The sequence below is a fragment of the Brassica napus genome, chromosome C4 (assembly GCF_020379485.1).
Source record: "Brassica napus cultivar Da-Ae chromosome C4, Da-Ae, whole genome shotgun sequence".
Taxonomy (NCBI): domain Eukaryota; kingdom Viridiplantae; phylum Streptophyta; class Magnoliopsida; order Brassicales; family Brassicaceae; genus Brassica; species Brassica napus.
The window spans coordinates 8,487,414-8,508,235 of NC_063447.1; the positions used below are offsets into that span (position 1 = coordinate 8,487,414).

At 34.0% G+C, this 20,822-nt stretch overlaps 4 protein-coding genes and 1 long non-coding RNA gene across 5 annotated transcripts; 1 reads left to right on the forward strand and 4 right to left on the reverse strand.

Moving 5' to 3' along the window:
• The first annotated feature begins 797 nt into the window (after positions 1 to 797).
• Positions 798 to 3,546, forward strand: LOC106375822 (SWR1 complex subunit 2). Its single transcript, XM_013815823.3, has 12 exons — positions 798 to 950; positions 1,030 to 1,132; positions 1,220 to 1,289; positions 1,365 to 1,436; positions 1,531 to 1,574; positions 1,648 to 1,906; positions 1,987 to 2,062; positions 2,139 to 2,258; positions 2,373 to 2,441; positions 2,551 to 2,593; positions 2,741 to 2,806; positions 2,971 to 3,546. Exons 2-12 carry the CDS (start codon positions 1,065 to 1,067, stop codon positions 3,176 to 3,178), a joined length of 1,095 nt encoding a protein of 364 aa, XP_013671277.1. The 5' UTR covers positions 798 to 950; positions 1,030 to 1,064; the 3' UTR covers positions 3,179 to 3,546.
• A 1,160-nt stretch (positions 3,547 to 4,706) lies between these two features.
• LOC125585773 (secreted RxLR effector protein 161-like) lies at positions 4,707 to 5,465 on the reverse strand. Its single transcript, XM_048755432.1, has one exon. The coding sequence runs from the start codon at positions 5,463 to 5,465 to the stop codon at positions 4,707 to 4,709; it is 759 nt and encodes a 252-aa protein (XP_048611389.1).
• A 3,925-nt stretch (positions 5,466 to 9,390) lies between these two features.
• On the reverse strand, positions 9,391 to 10,631 carry LOC106374396. Its single transcript, XR_001274927.3, has 4 exons — positions 10,467 to 10,631; positions 9,951 to 10,254; positions 9,695 to 9,789; positions 9,391 to 9,607 (listed from the first exon to the last, which is right to left on the reverse strand). It is a non-coding gene; the product is annotated as an uncharacterized LOC106374396 (long non-coding RNA).
• A 1,750-nt stretch (positions 10,632 to 12,381) lies between these two features.
• On the reverse strand, positions 12,382 to 13,972 carry LOC106374395 (pentatricopeptide repeat-containing protein At2g36730). The gene has a single exon (XM_013814435.3). It carries the CDS (start codon positions 13,958 to 13,960, stop codon positions 12,452 to 12,454), a length of 1,509 nt encoding a protein of 502 aa, XP_013669889.1. The 5' UTR covers positions 13,961 to 13,972; the 3' UTR covers positions 12,382 to 12,451.
• Positions 13,973 to 16,846: 2,874 nt separating this feature from the next.
• Positions 16,847 to 18,744, reverse strand: LOC106375821 (probable pectinesterase 15). Its single transcript, XM_013815822.3, has 5 exons — positions 18,269 to 18,744; positions 17,999 to 18,170; positions 17,715 to 17,921; positions 17,388 to 17,638; positions 16,847 to 17,314 (listed from the first exon to the last, which is right to left on the reverse strand). The coding sequence occupies exons 1-5, from the start codon at positions 18,658 to 18,660 to the stop codon at positions 17,107 to 17,109; spliced, it is 1,230 nt and encodes a 409-aa protein (XP_013671276.1). The 5' UTR covers positions 18,661 to 18,744; the 3' UTR covers positions 16,847 to 17,106.
• Positions 18,745 to 20,822: the final 2,078 nt, after the last annotated feature.

Here is a 20,822-nt window from a genome sequence, read left to right on the forward strand (position 1 = left end):
ATTAAAAAATATGGAAAACTAGATTGAATATGCCTATTTGTCCACAAAATATTAATTTAAAGTAATAGTATATTGTTTTTTGTAACGAATAAACCAATTTCTCTCTTTTTTTTCTTGGTGAAGAACACATCATTTTTTAATTCCCTGTCTTCCAAGTTTGTTTTGGTAAAGTTGTCTTCAAAGTTTTTAATTGTCTCGAGTCAAATGCATGCAAAGATAAAGATATCAATTAGTTTTCAGTGTCGATATAGCCACAGTTTGACACAAATTTAGAAAAAAGAAGAAGAATTTTACAATTTGGAAAATCGGTTATTTCCACAGCTTGACCCAGTTATTTCAAACAAATATTTTTTGCTTGGTTTGTTAAGTGGATTGTTAGACAGCTACTCAAATGGTCTTCAGCCTCCACACAAATTTTTTTGTTTGGTGTAACACACAACACACAATTTTATTTTCTTGTAAAAACTTAGACTAATCAACACAGTTTTTGTTTTCTTGTTGAAAACTTGTCAACAAAACAACCCTTTCCACCTCATGACAAAGTTTACTTTTTACTTTTTAATGTGATAATTAATCTAATATTAATGGTGGATTGGAAAATTAGAAACATGAAAACCACTATGCAAAGAGGTAAAAGAAAAAGAAATGATTTACACATCCTATACAAAAGAAAGTTTGTCAACTAGACATCCTACAAGTTTTCACATGCATGAAGAAGATTTGTAGTTTCAATAGTGAATAATATAACACGGGCTTTGAAATTATCTTACTAGAAGGCCCAATAATAAATAAAGCCCATTAACTAAAGTTGCACGAGATCCAAACCATCTGAAAGATTTTAATCAGAAAAGGAACCCAGTGCGACGAGTCACCGGCGAGGGACGTGCTCGTCGAAGAAACTCCTCCAACCTCATAAAGCTTCAGCCTTTTGAATCCGAAACTCGCAACCCGTAAGCTTTTGTTAGAGACATTTATCTCGATTTCCATCTGTGTGTTGTCAGATTTCGTTAAAAGTAGTGAACTTTGCAGAAGCTAAGAGACGAGGACGAGCAAGTTAGTTAGCAATGGAAAGCGATAAAGAAGAGCAAATGGTGTTCTTGGATCGTACAACCCGAGCTACACGGGGTAAACGGTAAGAACAACCAACTCGAAACTAATTAGAGAAAAGGGTTTCACTTCACTCTGAGATTGTGTGGAATCTTTAATTGTGTTTTTGTAGAATGACCAAGCTGCTTGATGATGAAGTAGAAGAAGATGAACAGTTTTGGAATCAAGAAGCTCTTAAAGAGGTTTCCTTTATATAACCATATACCCTCTTAAAGATGATTATGTATGTTGTAATTTATGTATCTTGGTATCTGCAGGAAGAGCATGATGATAACTATGAAGCAGAAGCTGAAGTTGCTGATGAGTTTGACAGCGACTTCAATGACGATGTAACTACTTTGTTCCTTGTCTTGTATATTAAGTACTTTTATTCATCAAAGTGTTCTTAAAACGTCCTTTCTTGTTTGCCTTTTGGGGGAATAGGAGCCTGAACCTGAAGCAGTAGCAGAAAACGAAAAAGAAGAGAGGTTTGAGTTTGAACCATCCTCCAAGTTCATCTCACGATTGCTATTGTGTATTATATCATCTCTCTTGTTGCAGGGATGTGCCAAAGAAGCGGTTGATTTACCCGGGCAAAACAGCTCCAAAGAAAAACAAGAAGAAGAAGCTAGTTTCTAAGCTCGAAGACACTCCTGAAGATGAAGAAATGGGAGACAAGGAAGAAGATGAAAAAGAACCGAATGAAACACAAGAAGATATGGAAAGTGAGAAGGTCATAAGAAAGTCTACTCGGACTTCAGTGATTGTGAGACAAGCAGAGAGAGATGCACTGCGTGCTGCTATACAAGCCACAACAAAGGTTTTTTTTTTCTTGTGCATTAGCTATTTTTCACTAATGGCTACACAAAGGTTTGAGCTCGTTTTATGTGCTTGTTGTAGCCGATAATAAGGAAAAAAGTAGGGGAGGAGAAACGAATGACGCAAGAAGAGATGCTTCTGGAAGCTGCTCAGACAGGTTTGAGTTTTATTATCTGTTTCTCTATCAGATTCAGAGACTTGGATGGTTAAATTTTTTTTTTTTTTTGAGGCAGAGATCATGAACTTGAGGAATTTAGAACGTGTATTGGCAAGGGAAGAGGAAGTGAAAAAGAAAGCGATTGTGCATAAAGATGTTTACAATGGTCCTCAGGTTCGGTTTCTTTCAAAAGATGGTAAGGTCTCCTGTAAGAACTGTATTTGTAGGAACTGTATTTGTTTAATCTCGTTGGTTCTTTCCAGAAAAGTAGGAACTGTATTTGTTTAATCGGCAACAACTTTACTTGCAGGATGCAACTATTTAGAATTTTGTAATGGTGCATCATTCAGTTCAGAGATTTCTACCAAGTCTGTTCCATGTAAGTACTTTTCTCGAATTGTGTTTGTAGATGAACAGAGATGTGTTATGTTACATGTAGTCCATATTATTATCTATCTTTACTTTAGTTTGTTTTTTCTCTGTTGCAGATCCAGAAAAAGCTGTATGTGTGATTACTGGATTACCTGCCAAGTAAGAGTCTTTCTGTTCTTCTACTTTGTCACTAAAACACACACACAACTAGATTCGTTTTAGCTCTGTTTAAAGAAGCTAACTATGTTTTAGCTCTGCAATGTGACAACAAGCATTCATTATTTATTTTGTTTATGGGTGATACAGGTACCGAGATCCAAAAACTGGTCTTGCTTATGCAACTCTAGACGCCTTCAAAGCGATACGAGAAAGGTGCTATTTTGATACCAAATGTTGTTGCATACTTCACCTTATAAAACTAGTCCTCGTTTCTTATTCTTTACTCTTAACTAGGGGAAACATGTTCTCTTTGACATTATCGTTTTACTTATCTTATGTGTTCCATACGTCTTATGTTTTTTTTTGGTTCTGTGAAGGTTCATGGACGAACACAATGGCTTGAGAAAGAAAATGGAGATGGGAGATCTGTTTGAGACACTTACTGCTGCTAACGGCTTTTCTGCAAAACGAAAGAGAACAATGGTTCCAAAGACAAGCAGATCATTTTCTCTTAGAAGCTCTGCTCGTTTCTGTAATTTGGAGACTCCAGAAGCGAGTGAAGATTCAGAGTCAGATTCTGATTGATAACGACCTTCCCTGGTTGGTTGGTATATAGGAAAAGCTTTTACTTTCAATCTACATCATCATGAACTAACAGTCATTTGGACCATCTCTAGCGGCTGCTGCTGGTGGTCAAAGATGCTAAGTGAGATGTTTTGACCCAGAAGTGAGATGAACATCATGTAGCAAGTTTTCATGATCAGAGCTTGAACTGGTAACAGCACTCTCCTAGTAATTGATCCTCCCTAGCACAACCTTGTAACCTTCACAGAACCAGATAGATTGTTACTCTCTTATATTTTGATGACCTTTGCAAAAATCCATGTAATTTTAACATCGAATGATTTTTTTTTTTAAAATATATTACTTGGATTCAGTCAATCCAAGGCTTATCCTTGTATAGTATTTATATAAAATAGCATATTTATGTTTCTACAAATAAATCCAACAAAAAGGTTCATAGAAGTTATATTAATGAGGGGACTAGTTCAACAACAAAATAAAATACAGTGAAAACATTACAATTCAAAATTCAGCATCACTCATAAACGATAGGATAGTATCAAGTTTTATAACAGATATATATATAGCACAAACACACACAGATGGAGAGTAAATCAAAAACATTAAAAGGCAAATAATACAAACCAGGAGAAGTGAAACTATAAACCAACACAAGTTGAAAATAACTCTCAAAGGGAAGAAGATACACACATCATCTTCTTCTTCTTATTCCATCCCACTTAGAAAGAAATGCCAAAGGATCCGAGCGAGTTGCCCTATTCATAAAGATAGGAGAACCCACTTGCTGAGACAGCGGGTTCCTAGCTTCCTTAGGTTCTTCATAGAAGAGCCAACACCACCTGTCATATTCTGGTGTTGTGGAGCGAGGGTTTCATATGATGCTTTTATGCTCTCTTTTATAGACCCGCACACATAGTTACCTACATGTCCATCGTACGCTAGCAAACTTTCCAATTCCTGAATATATCGTTGTTACGATTCGATTCGTCGATGATCAACTTAAAAACCTCACACCACTCTCGATCTTTGTCACTCGTTTGAAAAAAATCACAAAAGAACATAAAGTAAAGATACGAGAGATTGTTCTCCCAGTGTTCGTCCTCGATATGAAGAGTTACTCACTGGAGCCAGATCAATCCTGACAATACACTCAGAAGAAGAATCCAAGCTCAAACACGAGCTACAATGGCGATGAGATCATCTCTCTCTCAATCGCTTTTTCTCTCTATTCTGTTACAAGAAGATGAGTCAAACATTGACCTTTTATACCGTTGAAGATGGTCAACCTCTCTATCGTGACTAAGAGATTTCTCTTGGTTTACGGCTCCCGGTTCAAATCAAGTAGCTAAACCGGTCTTCACCTTCTTATATCAATCCGTAGAACCGGATACAGAAGACTTGAATCACAAGACGATGCACCTTCAACACTCCACCTTGATTTAAGTCTTCTACAGCTTATGTTCTTCTTCTTCTTCACGTATTGCCAATACTTGGATTTAACCTCTGGCATTGTTGACCTTTTTCACTATCAACAGGTCAGTTTGAGAAGCTCCAACGCTGCCTCAAACTTCTGCACTGGTATGCACTTTGTTAGCATATCTGCAGGGTTCTGAGACGTGTGTATCTTCAACACCTCTATCTCGCCTTCCTCCACAATATCTCTGACAAAACTGTACTTCACAGCCATGTGCTTGGTACGTTCATGAAACACTTTGTTCTTCGACAAACTAACAGCCGATTGCGAGTCACACCAGACTGAAACCTTCTGCTGCTCAAAACCCATTTCATATAGTAACCCTTTAATCCATATTGCCTCCTTTATAGCTTCTGATAAGGCAATATATTCAGCTTCTGTTGTAGACAAAGCCACCACTGGTTGAATGCTTGACCTCCAACTCACTGTGTTCCCACCAACTGTGAAAACATAACCACTTGTAGACCTTTGTTTATCCAAATCACCAGCAAAATCAGAGTCAGTATAGCCTTGAACTCTGAGAGTAGCATCACCTTTGGTATAAATCAGATTTAGATCAGCTGAGCCTCTCAAATACCTCAGCAGCCACTTCGTAGCTTCCCAATGAACACTTCCAGGTTTGCTCATGAATCGACTCACCAGTCCAAGAGCATAAGCAACATCCGGTCGAGTTCCAACCATTGCGTACATAACGCTACCAACTGCACTGGAATACATAATCTTTTCTGTATCTATGCGCTCATCAGCATACTTCACTGAAGCCAGCTTGAAGTGAGATCCCATAGGCGTAGCAACTGCCTTTGCATCAGACATTCGAAACCTTTTAAGGACCTTCTGAATATATCCAGATTGACACAACTTCAATGTATCTTGCTCTGATACCACTTTGTTACGATTCGATTCGTCGATGATCAACTTAAAAACCTCACACCACTCTCGATCTTTGTCACTCGTTTGAAAGAAATCGCAAAAGAATGTAAAGTAAAGACACGAGAGATTGTTCACCCAGTGTTCGTCCTCGATATGAGGAGTTACTCACTGGAGCCAGATCAATCCTGGCAATACACTCAGAAGAAGAATCCAAGCTCAAACACGAGCTACAATGGCGATGAGATCATCTCTCTCTCATCGCTTTTTCTCTCTATTCTGTTACAAGAAGATGAGTCAAACATTGACCTTTTATACCGTTGAAGATGGTCAACCTCTCTATCGCGACTAAAGAGATTTCTCTTGGTTTACGGCTCCTGGTTCAAATCAAGTAGCTAAACCGGTCTTCACCTTCTTATATCAATCCGTAGAACCGGATACAGAAGACTTGAATCACAAGACGATGCACCTTCAACAATCGTTTTGAGAAAATTAAAACTATATATCATGTGATAATATTTAATTTACTAATATTTTACATCATCACTCTACATTTGAAAAACAAAATGATGGGTTGAGAAATATGAGAATCTTCCAAGGGATATGCCATATTTCCACCGCTACCTTTTCACTTCAGCTTCAATCACACTCACATGAAATATATCTTTTTGTCATAAAATCATTTTGCTTTACTTTCTTGCTTTCTTTTAGAAAATGGGATCCGATTTCATTAGTTATCTTGTTTAATGAATACACTAATAATACAATACCTACGCAATTAAACAAAAAAAGAAAACAAGTGTGAAAGTTCATAAATCCTAAGATGGATTTAAAGTATGCGATGCCTACAAACCATCAAATAACTAAAATATCGGGCATGCATTTTTTGTCTTTGTTATTCTGGTTCGTATTCTATACCTAAGATAGTTCCATAAACTATTAAACATCAGACGAATCACCATATTAATTACTTTGGTGATGATCAATTCTTATGTTGGTGATTCACGTTAATATGCATCAGTGGATGTTTCTATGTGAGAGTGACTGGTTTTTGTTTACTTTGGTCGTTAGTACTTTTGGAACTCTGGTGTTAACCACTATTTTTGTATTTCATTTATGACTAGTGGTATTCCGGCGCTACGCGCCGGGTTCATATGTTTTGTTTTCTGATAAGTTGATAATTTGATCCATTTGATAGTGATTGGTGATAGTAGTATATTACTTTTGTTCTGTAGTTGGTTAAATCAAAGAAAAATAGCATAAATAAATTTTATAGATTAATAAAATAACAACGTAATAAATAGCTGATAGTTGCATCAAAGTAAATATAATTTAACTTAAAACATAAAATAAAATTGATTTTCCAAAATAAAGCACGTAAATGCACGTGTTTGTTTGTGATTATCCTCTTAAAGCATCAAATTAAGGGTTCCACTATTGATGTATTCGTTAAATATTTGTCTCTGTCTCCGACTCTATTTTGAATCCACTAAGTGAATTTTTTTTTTTTTGAACATTTTTGTGCATTAAATTAAAAGGATAATGTAGCAAAAGTGGTAAAGACCCACTGTAATACACACATGAAAGAAACCTTAAAGAACCCATGTGCCCATGAGACAACACAACCCATAATAAAGAAAGCCCAGTAAGTTAAAAGAAACCCGCTAAGTGAATTTTTAATCATGGTACATCATTGCTCAGATTTGAATTGATAAATTATCCAGATATTCTTTTCCCTCTTCGAAATAATGATGTGAGCAAAGTAACTCGTGTATTTGTAGTAGGTGACCTACGTTCTTTTTCGGGAAGAAGTTGGTGAGGCTATAGAGGTGAAGCGCTTGAGAAAAAGCTTCATAATGACGTACACGATTAGGTGCGATAAATCCTTGCATAACAAGGCATGTGGATGTTTAAATTAATAATAATTTATATTTATAATATAATGTACAAAATGATGAATATTATTTAATTTCTACAAATTGTTTTCAAATTCAACTCAGCAGTACAAAAATTATGATATTTATTTGACATATTTTACTGAGAGTGTTTTCTTACTGAATGTTATTATTGATAGTGCTAAATCTTTATTAATATGGCTTAAGAAACTTTCCAATGAAACCTTTTTATATATGAGAGATTACTTCATATTAATGTTTTTTTTTACATTTATGATTTAGAACTTTCATTGTTTTAAGATATTTTTTATTAGTTAAACTTTCTCTTTTAAGAGAATTTACTTTTTATTCTAAAAACTCTCTTTTTGAAAAATATAGAGAAAACTAAATAAATGAGACCCTTTTATATGTTTTTAACACCTTTTAACAATTTTGAACTCATTTATGATATTTATTTGACATATTTTATTGAGAGTGTTTTCTTACTGAATGTTATTATTGGTAGTGCTAAATCTTTATTAATATGGCTTAAGAAACTTTCCAATGAAACCTTTTTATATATGAGAGATTATTTCATATTAATGTTTTTTTTTACATTTATGATTTAGAACTTTCATTGTTTTAAGATATTTTTATTAGTTAAACTTTCTCTTTTAAGAGAATTTACTTTTTATTCTAAAAACTCTCTTTTTGAAAAATATAGAGAAAACTAAATAAATGAGACCCTTTTATATGTTTTTAACACCTTTTAACAATTTTGAACTCATTTATGATATTTATTTGACATATTTTATTGAGAGTGTTTTCTTACTGAATGTTATTATTGGTAGTGCTAAATCTTTATTAATATGGCTTAAGAAACTTTCCAATGAAACCTTTTTATATATGAGAGATTATTTCATATTAATGTTTTTTTTTACATTTATGATTTAGAACTTTCATTGTTTTAAGATATTTTTATTAGTTAAACTTTCTCTTTTAAGAGAATTTACTTTTTATTCTAAAAACTCTCTTTTTGAAAAATACAGAGAAAACTAAATAAATGAGACTCTTTTATATGTTTTTAACACCTTTTAACAATTTTGAACTCATTTATGATATTTATTTGACATATTTTATTGAGAGTGTTTTCTTACTGAATGTTATTATTGGTAGTGCTAAATCTTTATTAATATGGCTTCAGAAACTTTCCAATGAAACCTTTTTTATATATGAGAGATTACTTCATATTAATGTTTTTTTTACATTTATGATTTAGAACTTTCATTGTTTTAAGATATTTTTTATTAGGTAAACTTTCTCTTTTTAAGAAAATTTACTTTTTATTTTAAACCCTCTCTTTTTTGAAAAATGCAGAGAAAACTAAATAAGTGAGATCATTTTATATGTTTTTAACACCTTTTAACATCATTGTGAGGTTCTTTCCAAAATTCGCAATTTAGTTGGTGTCTTAATAAGATACAAAAATGTACATAGTCTCCATTATATGAAAATAAAAGTGCTGAGATTAGTGAAGTTTATGCAATTTTTCCAAAGTACAAAGAAGTTTCTGAAACATCCAATTGATGTAAGTTGTATGTAAGTTGTTTTGGATCCTGAGTTGTTAGATGGACAGAGAAGCACACTTTTTTTCTTTACAAACTGAGAGAACCCGTAAGAATATACTTACCATACGTAGAGGACAAATAGTATTTGCTCAAACCGGTTCATGATCAGAAACATATTACAAATGAAAAATTAGACCCAAACCAAATAACCAAATTTTTTAAAATCACCCTTCAAAGCTTGATATTTCATACAAACCACACCTGACTATGCAACTTACTAAACACAAAGACCTGACTCTTCTTCATAAATAAGCCAATCTTCTTTACCGCATAAGAAGTTTAGTCACTTTTGCTTGCACTCCAATGGCCTCTCACCCTGTTGACTTTTTGCAAGTTGACAGCTCCAGACTTTTTTTCACAGAGAAAAGAGCCTCAAGTTATAAACAGTCCTTGAATAATTAAGAAGAAATTGAACTTATGGTAGAGATTGAGTTTTGAGTTGGTTTTACTGCTTTTCCTCCTAGAGTCCTTTGAGAAGGATCACCCATCTCAGAGCCTAAACCCGAGTCTAAGACAGCAAAACTACTACCGAAAGTATTCCATTTAACTTCATTAACCAATGAACCAGCTTCTTTAACCAATGAACCTGAGTGAGAAGTAGAGACGGCATCCAAATTAGAATTAGACTCAAACACTTGAGTTGTGTTTGTGCATTGAATAAATAATGACTTACAGACACGTGAATCCAAGCTAAACCCTTTAATCTTCACCATATGCGTATGTACGTATAGACAATGGTCTCATAGAATAATGTAGCTTCCTGGATCACTGATGATAAAGAACCGTCAATATCAGAATGAAAAAAAAAATGTTGCGGTTATCAACGTTGATATCCCTTGGACTCTCCATCGTAACTCTCGGAGCTTGCTCAAACTTGAGTCAAAGTGGATATGACCTTTGAATATAATCTTGGACAATGAATTGATTACTTCTCTCCATGCGCATAGGTTGACCAAATACAATTTTTAAAAACTGGAGTTTTAACTGAAGTGGTTGAAGTGTGAAGCCCACCGCCATTCATATTCAGATAACCAAACCAAGTATGCTCTATATCCTAGCTCCCTTCGTTCAGGTAACAGCCACAACTGGTTTGATGTTTTATCAGACATTACATGGAAATAAACTTACGTGTTTAACCAGGTAGCAGTTGAGTAGTCCACTCAGATTCGTACGTGTTTCCCAGTTTTCATAAACCGCATGCTCACAGTATTATCAACAGCACAAAAAAAGAGGCTGCATCAGTGAAATGTAAACTATCTTCAGAAATAACATATGAATAACCCCAAGGTGATGGAGGTTAACAGATATGCACATGCATAAAGTCTTGCTTTCTGTTTTCTACAAAGACATCCTCTTTAAAAACCTCAAATTCAATTCCTCGTCACAGAGCAAACCCACAAACCCCATCTAAGGAAAAATAAATAATTTTTATTAGAGATACTTACCCAAAGAGAAGTGGTGTGAAAGCTTGTGTACTATCAGGGGCTTTGTCTCAGAAGGAGCGTTCTTGTTTTTAGCATCAACTGAAAACCATAGATCATATCATAAGATTGATGAAGTTAATCACAACAAAGAACAACAGATACACAAGTACTTGATAAATTCAACCTAGTATGCTTTCTTAGAGAAGAAGAAAGACTGTGTTTCTAAAAAAAGAAGAAGAAAGACTAACCTTGATCACATGTACATACAAAGCAGTTCATACAAAGCACATATACCTCTCAGTCCAGTCTTGTGGACATATCTAGTCGCTCGCAACAAACTTTGAAACTGAATCCTAGTAGCAGAAAAGATTTACATCACATGAAACTGAGACATAACCAACTTATTGAAGAAAACAAAATTTTACCCTGCCTAATGGTCTCCAACTTCGATGCAGCAGCAGAGAAAGCCTTCAAAATATTAAAAACAGCCAGACCCTAAAGGAGAAAGACAAGAAAACAAAAACACTTTAGACGCAACCAAAAATCAGACAACTTTCACTTAGTCTCTTCCCCTAAGCAACACATGAAAATAAATAGAAAGGGTAAAGAAACATACAACTCGAGCTGCAAAGACATTACAGAGCTGTGGAGCTTTATTTATAGTACCGTCCAAGATATTATATGTTAGCCTTGTCGGAACAATATATCTTTTGCTTACGAAAGACGAACAGGTTTGGATCAGTAGCATCACTGATCACATACTCTAAAGCCTGTCATCTTCCTGCACATAAAATTATAATCAGAATGTGTTAAAACCAAAAGATAAATCCTTTGATCTATCCCACGAAACAAACAGAGACCAAACCCCAAAAATTTTGAAATCGAAAATAGCAAGGAGATGATTACTAAAGTTGAGAGTGATCGAGAGGGTGAACAGAGACCTTGGAGACTGGTCCCTGTTTTCAAATCCGCAAGAAAGATGAAGGAATTAGCCATTCTCGGTTTTGGTAATTAGCAGAGACTTTTCTTATAGTTGGAGCTTATGTTGGTTTTTGGGAGAGGAAGAGTCCGATTGCTTGAGAATGTGAGGAATGAGAATAATCAAGTGCTTAAACGCGACAGTTGCGGTGAAGAAGATTAACCAAACCTAACAACAATTGAGCCTAAAGAATAGTAGCTCATCAAAAATATTCATCGTTTAAACATCAAAACAAAGTAAAATAGATAAAGACAAGTGTAACAGAATGCCCCCTATACAATTGATGATGTGGAATGCTGAAGAGAGAGAGCATAATCTAACTTTATTATTATAGATTGTTATAACATTTCAGAAATTATTTTCATTATGAATCCTGAATTTAGTTAATTTGATCCTTTTGAGTCAAATGAAACTACCAGCGACTAGTTAGCCTAAGTGATAAAACTAATGGATTATTACTTAGTAAAAATTTGGAGTTCATTGTTGGAAAAAACTACTCTAAAAGTATTAAATTACATAATTTGAAACTCGTCCAAAACAATAATTAAGAGTATGTATCTCATAAGTCATAAAACTAATGCAACACTAGAAGCAGAAATCAATAACAATGCTTTTGATTTGACTTTTTGCAACTGATTTTGTTTAAAAATAAAATATATTGTGAAACTATATAAGACATGAATTGAGAATGTTCTGTTGGATATACCATATTTCCATTGTCTACGTTTTTTTATTGTAGCTCCAATCACACATCCCTTCATATTTCCAATTTTAATTTTACACTTCCTATAGATTTCAATTACATTGTGATTGCATTTATAAAGTGTCTGAAAGAAAAGTAGTACATTGTGATTGATTATATATTTTGTAATTTATGATTAGATAAATATTATTTTTTGTAAAAACATCAAAGTTTTACGTGACGGTTGCTACTTCATAAAACTTCTAGATTATAAGAAAAAAACTTTCCTAGCCATTCATTACCCTTACAAAATGTTAAATTTTGAACAAATCTTGTCTCTACAAGTCAAGAAAATGAATTTGAATCCCTGACCATATAATTGTCACTTATCAAATGCAACTTGAACAAATCTAATAACCCATACATGGATACATACTCAGAACGAGGATCATATCCTGAGAAGAATCTATGAACTGACCCTCCCAGCTCCAGACAACTCTCTCCAGCTATCTTCTTCATCTTATTCTCCTTCATCACTCTCCTAACCTCTGCTGCCTCATCCCACATCCTCGCTTCCGCAAACCTATTCGCCACAATCACCAAATTGCCACTCCTCTTTGGCTCCAACTCAATCAACCTCTCTTTCACTTTCTCTCCAATCCCTTCACCATCTTCATCGTGATGGACACTGCAAGCAGAGAGCAGCGTCCTCCAAACAACCGCGTCAGGCTCAAAAGGCATCTTCTTTATGAAGCCATACGCCTCGTTTAATCTACCTGCACGTCCCAAGATATCTACCATAGCCCCGTAGTGAATCATCATCGGTTTGATCTTGTGTGTTCTCTCCATCTCGCTGAAGTATCTGTACCCTTCCTCCACCAATCCTACGTGGCTACAAGCGCATAGAACACCTAGAAACGTCACGTAGTTTGGTCTCACCGATGATTCCTTCTTCATCTTGGTAAAAAGCTCAAGAGCTTCCTCCGCAAATCCATTTTGTGCTAACCCTACGATCATCGCGCTCCAAGTCCAAACGTTTCTGTCACACATTCTCTCGAAAACTAACCTAGCATACTCTAACCCACCAGACTTTCCATACATGTCGACAAGTGCAGTACCAAGTCTACAGTTCAACTCCAACTCTCTCACCATAACCTGCGAATGCACCAACTTCCCCAAGCTCAAGTTACCGACACAAGCAGAGAGCAAAACCACCATTGTCGTCTCATCAGGACAGAACCGTGCACCGATCATCTCCAAAAAACACTCATTCGCCAAATTAAACTTACCGTTCTCAACAAAAGCAGTCATAATAGAGTTCCAAGAAACAACATTTCTGTCAGGCATTTCGTCGAACACCTTCCTCGCATCAGAAGTTTTCTTACAAGAACCATACAAATGAATCAGATTGTTCCCGACATACACATCGGAAGCAAACCCATGTTTCAAAACATCGACTTGGATCTGTCTCCCCGCCGTGAGCCCCAGAAAGGAAGCGCAAGCGTTGAGAAGAAACGGAAACGTGAGCTTGTTGGGTTTGATTCGTCGTCGTTTCATCTCGGAGTAGATCCGAATCGAATCTACAGGGGAATCACTTGAAGCGTATCCTCTGCTGAGCATGTTCCAAGTGGAAGGAGACGAATCGGAGGAGTGAAGGAGAAGGGTTCGAGCAAAGCTGAGATCTTTGGTGTGAGATAGTGAAGAAACACGTACAAATTCGCTGATGATAAAGCTGTCGGATTGGAGAGCAGAGAGATGGACTTGGGCGTGGATCTGTAAGAGATGTTTGATGGAGGAACAGAGCTTGAGGAAGACAAGGCATTGATGTTTCTTGGATTTGAAGCTTGAACTCATAACTTTTGGCGGTTGGAATCTGAACTAAAGAGCTATTTATAATCTATCTAATTTTGACCCGCGCTTTCGAAAGTCGGATACGAGATAGTATTTTGAGTATATACGAAGTTGGGTTATATACGAAGTTGGATATGAGATAGTATTTTGAGTATATTGTGTATTATTATGTTATAAAGTCGTATTATATCGAATACAAAATTTGTTTAAAATTATATAATTTATGTATACGTTTATTCGAGATTTTTTATATACACTCTTATGTAACTCTTTCTTAAGTATGAACATTTTACCCAAATTTGATAAACGAACCACACTCATACGAAATACAAGTTGAGGTTCGGGATGCGAAAAATGTACCTATTAGATTTTTTTGGACTTGCGGGTCTCTGTTGGACTCCGGGTATCCAAAGTACCCAAAATGTTTTGTTCATACTATGTATAGTTGAGTAATTCATATATGTTCTCAGTATAAAAATATTATTGTAAAATTTGGATTCGCATTTTCTGTTATAGTTTCAGCTTTTGGGTAAAATTTCAAAATTTGAAAATATATATTGGATATTTTTGGTTCTCGAGTAAGATTTTGGTCTTTTAGATATTTAGTTATTATGGTATTTTTTTTTGGGTATTTTTCGTGTTTTGATTTTTTGGCTTTTCGGATTCTTTAGATATTTTTCTCCTAAATACTCGAACCGAGCTAGACTCATTATGAAGCCAAATTACATAGTAAATTTTACAGATACTTGAATTATTGACTGAAACTGACCTTAAAATAAAAAGAACCGATCTGAACAAAAAAAAAAAAATTCAAATACCTAGTTGGATATGCCCAAGACCCAAAGAACTTGGACCTGAAAGAACCCGATTTATATTAGACCCGAAGACCAGAATTCCCAAGTCTAACATTTCATTATATTTTTATGCATTTTATAAAAGTTACATTTGTTTAGTTGGAGAAACTTAAGATTTATTTGAGATGTTTTTGTCTAATTTAATAGTATATATTTGTAGGTTTTTTGAAGAGCAGTAAAACAAAATTTGTTGGGTTTTGATAATTTTAAACTTATCTTAAATACTAAATTCTTATTTATCAATAAAATAAAATTAACATAATATATAATTTTTAAACTTATCTTAATTATAAAGTTAAAGAGACATATTTAAAGAAGAGTATAATAAAGTGTACGTGATATTATATTTTCGTGAACAAATTTATGTGGAAGTATATATATGGTATAATCTTTTCGTTTACAAAAATATATGGATCCAATAAATAAAATTTTTGACTAAATAATTGTTAGAGAAATTTAAGGTAACATATTGTTTGTCCAAATCAAATAAGACCAAAATATTATTATTTAATGAAAGGGTTCAAACAACCTTTATAAATAGATTTATTAAAATTATTTCCCATTAGTATTGATTTGCTTTATTTAACCCTGCAGAGCTTGGGCTTAGCTGCGAGTTCGGTTTAGACGGTAAGGTCGGTTCGAGTGATTTGATTTTTGGTTATTTCGGTTCGCACAAAATCTAATGAAATTGATCAAATTGGTTCGGTTTGGTTTGTTAAGCAGTCTAATTTGTTTTCTTCTCTCTCTAAATTCTACCAAACTCTGATTCCGGTTTGATCTTAGTTAATTTGGTTAAAACTTTACGTAATAGTTTAAATTCAATTAATTTGGTTCAAAATTTGAGTGTGGTTTCAGTTTAGTACAAACCGGTAGGATTTAGTTATAATTTTCTTTTATAAGGTAATATCGAACTAACCGATCATCAAACCAAACCAAAAAATCATTGCTTGAACCAAGCCCTTAACCTAAAATAGAAATTTTTGATTCGATTAAGCAAGCTTGGTTAATTTTTGCTGGCCTAATTTGTATTGCTATACCAAGATTGTTAATTTAAATTCTGAGTCGTGAAATTGTATTAGTTTTCTAAAAACCGGTAACATACAAACATCAGAGCTGTGAGATTATCAAGTTGCCACAATCACATTTCAGGTGAGTTAATACGAGTTAATAATTTTCGCAGGAGTAGCTTGTCTTCTTATACCAAGGTATTCCACCAAACATAATTAATAACGACATTTAGTTAAATGTAATAAGCTAATAACAAATGTTGAAGTAGAAACCTTATAGAGTTTAGCTGCAGTCTGCAAAAGCATTTGGAAAACCTCCCATTGAATGTATTAGAAGAACTCTGAAATGCTTCAAAATACACATGTATATACAGGAATTCCATCGGTTGTTAGATGCATTAAACAATATTTAATTACCCTAACAAACTTCTTCGTCTTCTGTAAATAAATACCATTTACAGATTTACAAACTTCTTACCCCAATCTTCATGAACTTTTTATCATTCTTCTCTCTTTGAATTGACTGAGAAAACAGTGTTGTTAATCATGTCCATCAAAGTTGTAACCATTCTTGTTGGTCTTCTTGTCACTGCTCTCTCTCTCTCTATATATGCAATCGAATGCCCCTCCTCATCTTTGGGCTTGATTGGTGTAACTTTTAGAAAAGCATTAGCAAATTTAATCAATCAATTAATTTTATTAATAAGAAAAACATTAAATTGGTTGCTAACATCATTCAGTTATCATTTGTATTTTGTTGTTTTATTGTAAGTGTTTAATATTTTATCCGCATGTTAGTAACTTAGTATAATAGAAATGAAAAGGAAACGAGTTGAATAAAATAACGAATATTTAGGGGAAAAAATGAGGAAAATCAGCAAAATATGAGAAAAAAAATATGTAAACAAAAGGTGATAGCATAAGTTTAAGACTTAAAACCAAAACTGATTATATACTAATAATAGCTATACCAAGTAAATGAATAGAACAAGAAGAGTATTAAATTTTAAATTATACAAATATGGTGTTAATTAAGCAATGACAAATATGATTTGTGACAAAAGAAGTAATTTCTTTCATTTATGTTGATTGGTAAAATTCTTTCATAGATTGGCTACTCTTTTAAAACCAGGATCCATTTAGATATGGGAGGAGGAAAATAATTAAACACATGCAACTCTATTATATGGTCTTGTTTGAAAACTAGATATGAATGTGACTTCTTATAGAAATAATCTGTATCTCAGTGTTTTGTGTGCGTATCTTTGCATCATGATCCTCATATCGGTTAGTAAAATCCGATAAGTTCTTCTTTGTTATCTTCAGATGTAAGCTCAGAGAGTATGTTAGTTTGACTTAGCCATTGGTCTCCATCTATGTAAGAAATGTCTGTGAATGAAGATGCTTCAGAATCGGTTAGTTGTTTCCCATATGAAACTCTTCTTTTGTAATTTGCTCCTTCTCCATAGCATTTATGCTCTCCAAAAGTCACCGTCCTGGAAAATAAAATGCATTTAGGATAATGTATGTAAGATCTTTATATGATTTGAATTTATTTGGTCGACTTACTTTTTTCTGGTAGGTTCACCCCAATCATGCCAACCTTCTGGAGTGATGATTCCAGACATGTATGTGTTTGAGAACACTATGGTAGCATAGGCTCCCCAAGCTCGTCCAAGCCATACTTTCCCGGTTCCATCTATCTTACAATTAACAAAAGAAAATCCTGTTTGTTCATCTTTTGATTGTCTTCCATGTGCCGTGATAGATCCACTGACTCCTGATGTACTCTCCTTGGCTATTGAGTTAATAGTACAATCCTACTAGCGAATTTATATTGGTTATGGTCATGTTTTGGATTTCTCATGTATATATTGTATACTGTATAGTTTTAACCTGATAGAGTGATCTTCCATTGCCAAATATGAAATCTATGGACCCTTGAATGAAACAATTTTTGAAGAAATGTCTTCCTCTATCATCTAGAAGAGTATCTTGAGCACCGTAGAATCCACATCCATAAAAAGCGCACTGGTCTCCTTCTATCTTTAAAGCTACTGCTTGTTCGTCATCTTCACCCGGATCTGGTTCCGGTGCATTGTTCTTCAAACCACTCAAAACAATACACATTTGAGAACTCAAATCATCTTATTCATATGTTGAGATTTTGATATTCTTACCTTGAAGCTAATATTGTAAGCTGTGAAGTTAGCTGCCAACACAGCAAACGAGAAGCTATAAGCAGTGCCTCCTCCAGATTTTGCTGTGTCATTCCATTCAATGGATGTGTTTTGATATCCTCTTCCTTGCATTACAATGTTTGTCTTGTTCTCATTAACTGTAACTTTTTCCCTGCTTACTAACATTTAACCAAACATTGCTAAAATGATTTGATATTACACAAGAAAAGTATATAGAGTTATTGAAAAGCTTGAAGTTAAAGAGACGACCTATAAACACCCGAATTAACGATAATGAGAGTTTTGGTAGGGCTTAAATCCGGTACAGAATCAATGGCACTTTGAACGTTGCTGAAGTTACCACAACCATTCAAATCAACAGTCAACACAAGTGAAGGCCCGTACAGGTGTGTAAGCCTTGACGTCCATTTCTCACAACACTTCACTGGAACATGATCGTTGTGATGATGATGGTGGTGATGGTGATGATGATGGTGTCTATGTCCAAAGAATGTTGAATATATTGATAATGGTCCGAGTTGAGAACTGGTTATGATAGCTGTAGCAATAGAAGAGAGAGAGGACGGCAATGAGATTATATAGAGAGCAAGAATGGTGGAGAAAAGAGCTATCACGGTGGTTACAACCGGTTTGATGGCCATGGTTAAGATCAATGGGGACTAAGTTTAAAAAGCTAGGTAAATGTTGGCTGCTATTTATACATGTGTGAGTTAGAGTGGCGTGAGAGTAAAGTGAAGGATATGGGCTTCTATATAAACATTTATTATTGCATCAAACTTCCAGTGACGTTTCTGAATTAACATTTTCATATTTTCATACTAATTAAGAGGATACTTCGAAGAGAAATCTCCAACTTCATGTAGTTCAAATAAAATTCTAGAAGATAATTTCATAAAATACATCTTCAACATGAAAACAATCTAAAAATATGAATTCTTACCGATGTTTTTACGTAGAGGAAGTATTTTAACTTTTAAAATTAGATTTTCCTTGTTTGCAAGTAGCATTTTTAAAAGAAAAATAAGTAGCACTCAATCTATCTAAAAGATTTTTTTTTATGAAACATAGTATTTTAAAACAAAAAGAAGTACCACTCAATATATCTAAAAGAATATATTATATAATGAAACAAACTAGTATAATTTTACAAGCCTTGTATCTAGAAAGGATGTTCAACAATTATTAAATGATTCCGATGAAATAGTTGTTGGGACTATAAAGAAAGAATTTTCAAACCGACAAGCGAGCGAGTTGGAGGTACGGTGAAATTGTACGCCAAGATGGCTAATGATGCTTAACAAAACCATTACGAAATCAATTATTATATTTTTAATTTGCGTTGATTTTCAAGACTGACAGTTTGACTCGTCGCCTAATAAAATAAGACACTCATAAAATAATATTTTTAATATACAAAATCTGATCAAAGCAAAGCAAATCACAATCCCCGCTAAACTTCTTTACTCCATATTTGGCACTGGTATGGTTTTATGAGAAATACATAACCATATGTTCACTCATCTACATTTTAAAATATAATTTAAATTTTAGTTTGACTAGTCTTAAGTAACATTTGGCATCATAAACGATTAGGTTATAACAATGTTATAATTAAACAGGGGTAATCTCCCATAATCCCTTAGTTTACAAAACAAAAAAAAATCTCCCATAATCCCAATATGAAAAATGATTAGATGCAAATCATTTTGGACTTTTAGCCGCAACTGAAACAACAAAGTTTTGTATATTTATTTTATGGACCAAAAACATTACTAATAAGCCCAGTTTTCTTTATCATAAGCCCATAAAGACAGCAACTCACAAACTAATCCGAACTGGTCGGTTTGAAGATGCTGAACCAATGAGAATTCAAGATGAATATTTGAGAACCGATAGGTTTAAGGATTACGAACCAAACCGAACCAAACTGGTTTCAATTCAATTTTCATATATTGCTGATTGGTTTCACCGTGTAAACCAAATTTGTACCAAATCATCCTAATGAAATTGCAAGTCAAGAAATATATATATTTTCCATTAGATGATCATCACAGCTTATAGGAAATGGCATGTGCGCCGATATACACTCATTTTCTGAATATTCGATCTGCATGATGTTTATTATTAATTCATCCGCTGGATCATCTTTAGCGGCTGCTCTGTGTATTATTAAATCATTGGTTGTAGATGTTTTTGACTCAGAAGTGAGATGAACATCATGTAGGAAGTTTTCATGAATAGATCTTGAACTGGAAACAACACTCTCCTAGTAATTGATCCCCCCAAGTGCACCTACGACACCTCTATGTAATTTTCAATATTTTGTTGACCTTCTATGCAAACATCCATGTAATGCTAACATCAAATGATTTTTTTAATGTTACTTAGATTCAGTCAATCCAAAGTCTAGGTCTGAGGAAGTTAACTAAACTTATCCAACTGAACCGAAATTTTTGGTTTCCAGTTCAAGTCAAGTTAAGATTTGGTTCAGTTCGGCATGTTTATAAAATTTGGTTTTTGGTTTAGTAATCAGCTAGTTTGATTTTAATTTTTTATATAAAAAAATCATACTGATTTATATCAAACCAAAACTCAAATTCAAAACTGAATTAATTGAATTTAGCTTAAATATCTTGGATGTTTAACTAAAGTTTACTAGAATCTATCCAGAAAGAAAAAAAAAGCAAAAAAAAAATGGATTTGCTTAGTAGACATGATTAAAAAACTAACTGGTTGTTTGACCAAAAAAAACTAACTGGTTGATTTGCCAAATCGAACCAAGTTATAGTTTAATCTAATTCAG